General features: G+C 35.3%; 1 protein-coding gene across 1 annotated transcript; it reads right to left on the bottom strand.

The window, feature by feature from the left end:
• Positions 1–1,186: 1,186 nt before the first annotated feature.
• Positions 1,187–1,579, bottom strand: LOC111377678. The gene is made up of 2 exons (XM_023000805.1): positions 1,457–1,579; positions 1,187–1,366 (listed from the first exon to the last, which is right to left on the bottom strand). The coding sequence occupies exons 1-2, from the start codon at positions 1,577–1,579 to the stop codon at positions 1,187–1,189; spliced, it is 303 nt and encodes a 100-aa protein (XP_022856573.1).
• Positions 1,580–10,996: the final 9,417 nt, after the last annotated feature.

Here is a 10,996-nt window from a genome sequence, read left to right as displayed (position 1 = left end):
TCCAGTAGATGAATGAGACTACGATATGAAGAACAGAGGTCTATAATAATGAAATGAGTCCTGAGCCTATCTACCTTACTGGACTAAATGCTATGCTGACTTGGTAGTAAAGCTACCATCATCAGTGTCCATCCAAAAAATGTCCTGTATGCGGCCTTCATATAAATTAATGGCCTTAATATGCTTTACAATATAAGGTGGAAAAGCCTGTAATAATCATCCAAAATCCTACCCAGCGCTATCAAAGAAGTATTGTACCTTTACAAATGTGTACTGCCTATGTGAAAATAAGGATGCCAAAGTCGTATATCATATCCAACAATCATGTTAGAAGAAAATATGGCTGGCTCTAAGATGCCACGCTATGTATGGCTCATGGCCCAACTAACTTCAACATCTTCAAGATAAGATAGGCTAAACATGGAATTGCTGCAAGTGATAGATATGTTCCTATGTAATATTTGCACAGTGAGAACTGAGCCCTTAGAGATCTCTGAGACCAAAACAACAACCAAAGCTTCATGGAGAAAGTGTCCACCACGTCCTCTAAACTCCTGAAGCCTAGTTTATCCTCTTATTAGTTGGAAGGCAAAATCTTTCCATCTCCTCCAATTAAATGACGCGCCTAATCTTTAGTTTTCCATAGGAACCTTACAAAAATGCTCTCCAATTTCTTCAATACAGTCTTGAGAGGTTCCATAATCTGGAGAAGATAAATTGGTATAGAGGATAGTATAGTCCCTCAACATAGTAATCCGTCTTCTATAGGAAAGTAGTGTAAAGCACAGCTTGAAATCCTACTTCGACCTTCTAAATGAGGTCATCATAAAGAAAGCCCCTCTTGGTCCCCTAAGAAAAAGGAACACCAAATAAGTGAATACTTGCTGTTGATGCATAAATCTAGTCAAGAACACAAGTCTCATGATCTGAATATCATCTCGGTAGTATAAGATCACTCTTATTTCTATTCACCAACTGGCCAGAGACCTCTCATAATGCTCCAAACAGTCAAGGACCATTTCGATAGACTATTTCAAGTCGTTGGTAAAAATGATCATATTGTTAACAAATGATATATTTGAGATAAGAATACTAACTCCATGTCGATAATGCATACAAGGATAGGCCTGGAACCTCTGAATGAGCAGATGTGGAAAATAATTCTCATGTGATTTGGATTACCCTGTCAGAGACTGCATGATGATGAGAAAAAACCAAAAAGACAGCCATTTAGAAGCACCGAGAGCTGACACTCCAATATGCACCGTTTAATCTTATCATTCCATAACTGATCAAATCCAAATGCCACAAGTATAGCATTTATAAATCCCCAATCCATGCGATCGTCTGCCTTAGCCATATCAAGCTTCAGCACAGTATTTTTCTCTCATATTTTATTATCCAAATTGTAAATAAGTTCCTAAGTTGACAAACATATTATTCGTAGTAAGGTAACCAGAGATAAAACCACTCTGTTGAGGAGAAGAATGCATGACAGTAGTGAACTCAATCTGGTGTTCAAGAGCTTGGTGACAAGCTTATTGAACACCGTACATAGACTGATAGGTCCAAAATCCATCTATTCAAAGAAATTCTCATTCTTCGAGAGCAAGATAACAGAGGTAGCAGGGAAATCACGAGGCAAGTGACTTCCTTCAAAGAAATCAATGACTCTCCTATGCACATCATCTTGTTTAATATCCCAACAATGCTGAACAATAAGGATGATAACCTATTAGAGCTTGTAGCACTTTCAGTGTCAATACTAAAAATCACCTTCCGTATCTTATGAATAAAAGGGAGGTGATTTAGTGTCATATAATCTTCCTCCATCAGTAGCCTAGGAATGATATCTGGATGGATGGTGTCCAGAGGATGTGAAGGAATAGATAGTAGATTCGAGAAAAATGATATAGTCGAATTTAGAATGTTAGCAGAAGTAGATAAAATTTTTATTGCATAAGTCCTAATAGTCCTAAAATGAAATCTTACCGGTCCTTGGTTTATCACATAGAAATATCAAGTTTTGTGGTCCTCCTCAAGACCCAACATAAAACGACCTTTTACTTCCGAAGGCCTTCCATAATGGATGAGGTCCAATTTAGTTCAGCTTGTGCATGATGCAATAAATCACGATGTTTCGATGTAGGATGAACCTCTTAATCAATCTTTGACTAATCGACCTTCTCCTCAACGTCCTTCACCTGCTGGAATACATTCTTGAATACACGTTGATTCCTTCAATGCAGTCCCTGTTTTAACCTGAATAACTTCTCATAAAAAGCAGACATTCTTTAAGATGAGTAGGAAGTGGCCATTTCTGAGAGAAGAAGGTTGAAAAGTCATGGTGCTTGATCCCAATATTGAGGAATCGAAAGGGGCTAGCCCCAAATCATCATCGGAAGTCCACTGTAGAAGTAAACACTAGTGAGTGGTCTGATGAAGTTCGATTCAAATGCTTCACTTAAGTTGTTGACAGAAAACTACAGTTGTAGAATTAATCAAAACTCTATCTAATCTCTTCATAACCAGACCATTGATTCGACCATAGGTCTATTTATACTGACTTTCCTAGAAATCAGCGTTTTCGATCCCACAATCTCACATCATATCAAAGAAAACGGTATTACCTCGATGACGAAATGTTGTGACCAATGGTGATGTGGATGGGGGTTTTCGAGGAATACAACTAACCTCTGGATTTTTTCAAATTTGGCGAGTATCTGGAATAACTAGTGATACAACTCTATTGTACCGCAATTGGTGCATTGGTCTTTGCAGCGTTAATGCTTTTTACTGGTTGGTTTCATTATCATAGAGCAGCTCCAAAATTGGTAGGGTTTCAATAGATCGATTTTGTTGGAAAATTCAAGTTATGACAATAAATCCAATTTACTAATTGTAAAATGGTTAATTACTTGAATGTTTCAACAGAATCATTTTCCTATATAAATAGGTTAGAACCAGAGAAGGGGTCAGATTTATTCAAAGGAAGCAAGAGTAACAATACAGTTTATAATGCTATAACAACATGTATAGTAAGCAAAATCATTTTAATTTGTACAAGTTAATGACTCGAGTTGTGATAATTTGTAAAATACATATGCTTTTGATAAGTACAATAAGTCATGAAAAATATGTGAATTCATCTCACTCTTACTAATATTATAAAGTGACTTTTTTATAGTAAAAATAAACTCAATTGGATTTTAAGTTTTTTTATTAAAGTTTAGTAATAGACCGCTTCTTCCAAAGCACACCTCATTCGTTCCACTCACAATAATCCAATTAATTCTCTGGGTGAAAAAACATTAGACATGCCAAAAGATGTGGTCAAGACCCTTAACCCAAGTTGATTCACGACGTTTTTTAAATCTTCATCGCGTCCAAGTAGAGACCAAAGATCTTGACCCACCGATCCTACAAAACAACTCAAAAATAAAGAAGTATCGTTAATTTCTTCATGCTGGTTCAAAGTTTCCAATAAAAATGGGTTGTTCTTGCTTATCCCTACTAGTTTTCCAATTTAATCCCTGGACACATATAATTCCGAAGAATATGTGAGTGATTCATACACACTATCTCACATAAAGATTTCTTTCAAATATAAATTTCAAGTAAGTCGTATCTTGCACGGACCAATAAATAGAGTTGAAGTTATGGTTAAACCCGCTAGTAAAAAATCAAAATAACTAGTGATAGTAAGCATGAAGGAGCTAAATGAAATATGTTATTTTTATCAATTCATCCTATTACTACAGGGATGAACCCAATCCGGAATATGAACCATAAAAGAAAATACCTACTAAACCAGTCACTAGAAACCTTTCTTCCAAGTCAAAAGATAAGAGCCATTTCCATTACCTTCCTTTATTTACAGATCAATATGAATTTATATTCATCTAAATACAAAAAATGTTAATCATTTCAATTAAATATTTTTTATCCTTTTATTCGTGAGGAGCTGGATGACAAGAAACTCTCACATCTTATTCTGTAGGAGAGATGGAATTGTTAAATAGCCATCCTGATACCTCCCAAGGAAAATATCAAATGGGTCCTAAATTGACAAGTCAGTGTGAGCTTCCCTAAATATCAAAGAGAATGAACATATGATAAAAAGCCCACCCAACTTATGTGGATTCAAACTCTTTTGTTTTGATCCATTTCTCATCATACCTGATAAAAAATAGATTTAGATTTCATTGCTCCGACCTAGAATACGATTAATCTGGCATGGGCTACATGAGCTCCTAGTAGTTTACTGGATAAATTACTATGCAAAATTTCCCCAAAAAAAGAAAATAGGGGATCCTTTTCTATCAGATATGAAGGGTTGTAGCACAAAATGTACTTTTAAGTAATTGTCCCTCATGGGGAAGAAGTCTTGTCGTATTAGGCACTAATATATTTTTAATGTCTAATTAGATCGAGAAATTATTCAAATTTAAGAACAGAAGCTGGTTGCTTTTTCTTTCCCATAATTAATTGAATGAGCCTTTCAAACCTGGCTTATTGCTATTGACTCGATGATCCCTATAAGATGTGGTCAGCGAAAATTAATTATTGGGGACAAACGGACCGGTAAAATAGCAGTAGCTATAGATACGATTCTCAATCAACATGGTTAAAATGTGGAGTTATACATTTGTGTGTTGATAAGAACATTCACTATTTTTTGAAACTCAATCTCTCCGCCCCAAAGACCGAGACTTGTTGGTTGTAAGAGATATAAATCCGCCTGTCCAACGGATTTCTTGAGCGTTCAAGTTTGTTAACAAAATGTTTCTTGAAATTATGGCTCTCATTGAAGCATTTGTATCTATATGCATTAGGATCCTGATTTATGGATTTTTCGAAACACTTTGTTCTTCAAAATATCCAATTCCTTGCGGATTCTTCCCCCAACTAAGGAAGGGATCTTGACAGAATAGCCACATATGAAATTGAACACAATTTTGCAAAGAAATAGCCCATTTGTTTCTCAAGATACTTCTAATGGGTTGAAAACCATATCAACAAGTCTTCTATCTTGCAAATAAGGCATATCTTGTCTAGGCAAAATTTTGGAAATTATACTTTTATTTCCATGTCTTCCAGTCATATTCTTTCTTTTCTATCAATTTGTAATTTTGATATTTCTCCCCAATCTGATATTATAGTGCTGGTATAGATTGAAATTTCGTATCAAATTTTGATCAGTAATAAACATCGGGGCTTTGCAATATTTGATTGATTATAATTCTATGTGTTCCATTTACTATATAAGTTATGAGGAATTCATTAGAAGAATGTTTCCAATAAAATTGGTTTGTTCTTGCATATCCTTACTAATTTTCCAAATTAATCCCCTCGGTACATCAGAAGAATATGTAAGTGCCTTTCCATAGAGTCCCCCCTCCCCCACCCCCAATTTGTTTGCATAAAAATACAATAGATAGATAGTCATTCTATCTTTAAAAAAAATTATTTTAATATCTTAAATTCTTATCAAAATGAACATAGGAATCCACTCACGTGAAAAATGATTTTCTTTTGTGGGAATCTAGGGTAAGACTTTACTATATATGAATATGATAGAATTCCCTATACACACACACACATAAATATATTTATATATAACCGGCCAGAAGAGTTCTCTATCTCTTCTACAGGAAGGATTGAATCGGTCGATCAATCCCTTCTTCCTCACCTACGGATGGGAAGGAAAAAGATAAGTTATTCGTTTGCCATCTCAGAACTTTTTTTGTAAAATCTTGTCTAATAAGTAACTAATATTAAGTAATAAATTAAGGTTCTATTCCAACACAGAACGAAAAGGAAAATATACAGGATGGGTAGAAAGATTTGTGATACTTCGCTTGATTCAGGGAAACAACAGGTTGAAGGCTATTCATGTACCTTTATCTTTGGAGGCTCAAGTGAAGGCCCGTTTTCTCATATGAATCTTTTGTCTCTAGCTATTGGGATCCCATTTCCATACCAACTCAAGATAAGCTTATTTGACTCTATGTATTAACAAGTGGGAATCTCTTGCAATCAACACAATCCTCGGTCATTGGATCAGAAGTAATTTGTTTAACTTCATCCGTCCCAGGGTATCATTTCTAATACATAAGTGGGACATGCTCGGGCACATTGGTAATTAATTGTTGTTGTTTCAATGTCAATTTATTCACTCGTCTAGATAATATTTTTCCTTGTTCACTAATAAATTGACTATGAATCTATTTGATTCAAAAGGGAAGAACTTGCATTAGTATCTCAATTTCAATTCAAACACAGATTTGATTTGAATTTTCATTTTATTTTATAAGGCTAAGGGCTATACGGACTCGAATCGTAGACCTTCTCGGTACAAAACAAAATAAAGATTTTTTAGAACGTTCCAAAAAAATAATTTTTTACAAAAAATGTTAATCATTTCAATTAAATGTTTTTAATCCTTTTATTCGTGAGTATCTAGATGAGAAGAAACTCTCATATCCAGTTCGGCTAGCCCTTGGAACATATTACATCCCTAGGTGGCGAAGAGCTAACATCGAGGTGCCAAACCTTCCTGTTGATCCCTAGAGGAACTTTTATCAGTTGAGTGACAGTCCTTACACATATATACATATGAGAGAGAGGGGGGGGGGATAATTTTGCTTTTAGGTTTCTTCCCTCCTTTTCTCTCTGTCTCTTTTTTTCTTAATAATACGGGTTTTCGCCATCGACAAAAAAGTATAAGGTTTTCTCAACTCTCCATGATTTTTCCATTAGGCAAATTTGGCGAGCATCTGGAATAACTAGTGAATTACAACTCTATTGTACATTTCATGAATTATTGAGTTTATCCAAATGATCTAAAAATGTCAAAAATTTCTCTTTTGCTTATCCCTACCTGGATAAAAATATGCCACTGACGTGAGTAAAATCAAAGCAGCGGTAGTATTTATATCATTCGTGGGTGATCAAATTGGATGGATTCACCCTTTGAAATAAAAAATTCTAGTCCTAGAGAAATGCTCTAAGCATTCCATTAGTTACGTATCAATGTTCCAACAAAAATTCTTGCATGCATCAATTTCCAATGAAATGGATGTAGCAGTAACTTGGAATTATGGGATTCATCATTTGAAGGAAAGCAGACTACTTAAGAATTTCATAAAACCTGCTAGTGGAGGAAGACCTAGGAATAAGAGATAGGGTTAAAGAGAGAGCCAAAATAACAACGTACATGTGTATATATTTATCTTCAAATCCAAGTCCAAGCCTTGGAATCCAAGTGACGAACAAGCCAAGCTCTCAACAAATCAAAATTTCAACAAATTCTTGATGTACAGGATTCAAGCCACAAGGGCCCTCAGCTTAAATCTTCATATCACTAATCAGAGGATTTTGATATCATAAGAAGATCAGTATCCACTTGTATTTCTCAAAATGCAATTTGTAACAATTTCTATATTTTAATACACGAAATTTGTTGTACACTTTGATCCCACAAGATATGATTGAAATTTATCAAATGCATAGACCACAGCTAATAGCTCATTCTTAGTAGTGGCATAGTTTAGCTGTGTGTCGTTCAAGGTTTTGCTAGCATAATAGATCACATGGAATATTTTGTTCTTATGTCGTCCCAATACAACTTCCACGGCATAATCACTTGCATTACACATTAATTTGAATGGTAAACTCCAATTCGATGCAATGATCACTGGTGCTGAAGTCAGCTTCTCTTTTAATATGTTGAAAGCCAATAAGCATTCATCAGAGAAGTTAAAAGTAACATCCGTAACTAGCATATTATACAGTGGCATCATGATTTTTAAGAAATCCTTAATGAAGCATTGATAAAACCTAAATATACGTGGTGATAATTTCTCGATAACCTGAATTTTAATTTTGTCTACCTCAATCCCTTTGGCTGAAATCCAGTGTCTCGACACAATGCCCTCATGTACCATAAAGTCACATTTTTCCCAATTTAATACCACGTTGTTCTCCTCCACTGTTGTAATACCAAGCTCAAATGTTCCAAACATTCATCAAAAAAAGATCCAAAATCGAGAAGTCATCTACGAAGACCTCTATGAATTTCTCAACTATATTAGAGAAGATCGCCATCATACAACGTTGAAAGGTGACGGGAGCATTGCACAAACCAAATGGCATCCTACGATATGCAAAAGTACCATAGGGACATGTGAAAGTGGTCTTCTCCTGATCGTTGGGCACTACAAGGATTTGATTATATCTAGGATATTCGTCAAATAACACAGTAGAGAAAATACTCTGACAGGCTTTCTAACATCTTATCGATAAAAGGAATGGAAAAGTGATCCTTCTGAGTAAGAGCATTGAGTTTGCGGTAATCAATGCAAAACCTCTATCCTTTAACAGTTTGGTGGGGATTAATTCATTCTTCTCATTCTACACTACCGTAATATCACATTTTTTCAGCACAACCTGAACTGGGCTGATCGATGCACTATTTGATATCAGGTAAACAAAACCTGCATCCAGAAGCTTCAACACATGTGCTCTAGTTACCTCTTTTATATTGGGATTTAGCCTCCATTGACTATTTATACTAGGTCAAAGGTTCTCCACCATGAGAATCTTATGCATGTATAGTAAAGGGTTGATCTCTTTAATATCTGCAATGGACCATCCAATGGTTGTATTATTATCTTTGAATACCCGAAGTAGTCTCTCCACCTCCACCTCCACCTCCCCCTTGTCGACTGAATTCAAAATAATTACTGGGAGTGTAGATGATTATTTAATAAGCATATCGAAGATAAGGTGGTAGTTACTTGAATTCTAACTTAGAAAGTTGTTGAATGGATGGTAATGGCTTTGTAGGATTAGTTCCCAAATTCTCAAAAAATGGCATTTACACATGAATGGTTGGTTAATCTCCAAAAACATTGCACATGCTTCAATATCAAGAGAATCAGTGTGAGTGGATTGAGAATGTGCAATGTATACTTCATATGCATCTGACGGGTTATGTAGCAGAAATGTGTCTTAGACCACCTTTTCAATCATATCTATATGAAAGCAATTATCCGACTTTGTAGAAAATTTCATGGCTTTGAAGACATTGAAAGAAATTTCGTTCCTCGCCAACCCTCAAAATGGATTGACCCTACTAAACATCAATCAGAGCCCTTCCTATAGAATGGTTGGCCCAATATGAGTGGAATATCATTGTCTTCCTCCATGTTAAGAATGGGAAAATCAGTTGAGAAGATAAATTTTTCCACTTTAATCAGTAAAGTCTTCAATGATTCTTCTTGGATGAGTAAGGGATCTATTAGCTAGTTGCAAAGTTACCATAGTTACTTTAGCCTCTTCCAATCCAATTTTTCTGAAAATAGAAAGTGGTATCAAATTAATACTTGCATCTAAATCGCATAAAGCTTTGTGAAAATAACAATCCACAATAATGCAAGGTACAGTAAAACTCATTGGGTCTTTCAACTTTGGAGGTAGCTTTTTCTAGATTCTGGCGTTACACTCCTCAATCAGCATCACCATTTCATGTTCTTCTAACTTGCTTTTTATTGGGTAGGATGTCCTTCAAGAATTTAGCGTAGCTGAGCATTTGAATGAGTTCATCAACAAATGGAATGTTGGTGGAGTTTCTTGAAGATCTCAAGAAGTTTTGTGTATTATTGATCAAACTTGTGCTTTTTCAATATCTATAGGAATTGAATAGGAGGCTTATAAGGATTGATAAGAACGGTTGACTTAACATGTGGTGTATCTGAGCTCTCCTTAGCAGCTTATTCTATTGATTATTCAGTCGTTTCTACATGCTCCTCATCTGAAAAAGGTATAGTTTCCTTATTCGCAACCAGCGTCTTGACATGTATTTTCGATAATTATACCCCACTTCTAGTTGTAATCGCTTTGGTATATTTCTTGGGTCTGATTTTGTTATTGCTAGGCAAAGTATCCGGTGCTCTACTAGTCATTGAAAATGTCATCTGTCTCATTTAAGTTTCTAAGTTTTTAGCAGCATCATTCTGATCTTGGAGAGTGGCTTCAGTTTTACTCTTGAAATAATTATTAGCTTTCATTTATTGAGTTGTTTTTTCCATAAATTTCCCGAACACTTTTCCAATCTATACTTCTTCTCTTACTGCTAAAAGTGACCATGTAGCCTATTTTGATTCTGATTACCCTAAGAAAAGTTTGGGTGCTTCCTCCAACCTGGGTTATAAATATCTGAATATGGATTATTGTGTTGACATTGTCCCCATTGTGCGAAATCCACTTTTCCATACCTTATGCTAATGTGTTATAATCTGCTACACCTTCTTACACCTTAGCTTCTTAACTTGTGCTACTTTAGCTAGTGTGATATGCTTTCCATCTTATGGAATAGAGAATCTATTTTCGTTAACAAGGTTGAGTAAGCATCCATCTCGTATACACCTGGTCTTTTTTTAACAGTACGTTCTGAAACTCACATGGCTGAAGCAATAGCCACTATCTCAAATAATTTCAATGCTTCGTCAATGGTTTTTTTGATAACGAACCGTTAGACGAAGAATCCAACGTGCTTTTGAAAGATAGAAGTAGTCCCGCATAAAAATATTGGATCTGGAGTTCTTTTCGGATACAGTGATGAGGACACTTTCGAAGCATGTTCTTGAACCTATTGCAAGCTTCGTCAAAAGATTGTGAATCATCTTAACAAAAGATAGATATGTCATGCTTCAACTTTGCCATCTTAGCGGGTAGGAAAAACTTTGTGCAAAACTTTTGAGCTAGGTCAATCCATGTGCTGATACCAGCAATGGATTGAGAACCCAACCACTTAAGTACTTTATCACATAAAGTGTGCATGAACGGCCTCAATCTAATAGCATCATCTAAAATGCCCTGATTTTGAAAATTTTAACACATATCTTATAGTCGAAAGCTTGTATATCTGGATTTTCTTTAACTTTGTCATAAGACTAATGTCTATTCTAGAATAGATGTATAATGTTGGTCT

Source organism: Olea europaea, unplaced genomic scaffold, assembly GCF_002742605.1.
Source record: "Olea europaea var. sylvestris unplaced genomic scaffold, O_europaea_v1 scaffold1707, whole genome shotgun sequence".
Classification (NCBI taxonomy): domain Eukaryota; kingdom Viridiplantae; phylum Streptophyta; class Magnoliopsida; order Lamiales; family Oleaceae; genus Olea; species Olea europaea.
This window is presented reverse-complemented; position numbering and strand designations above follow the sequence as displayed.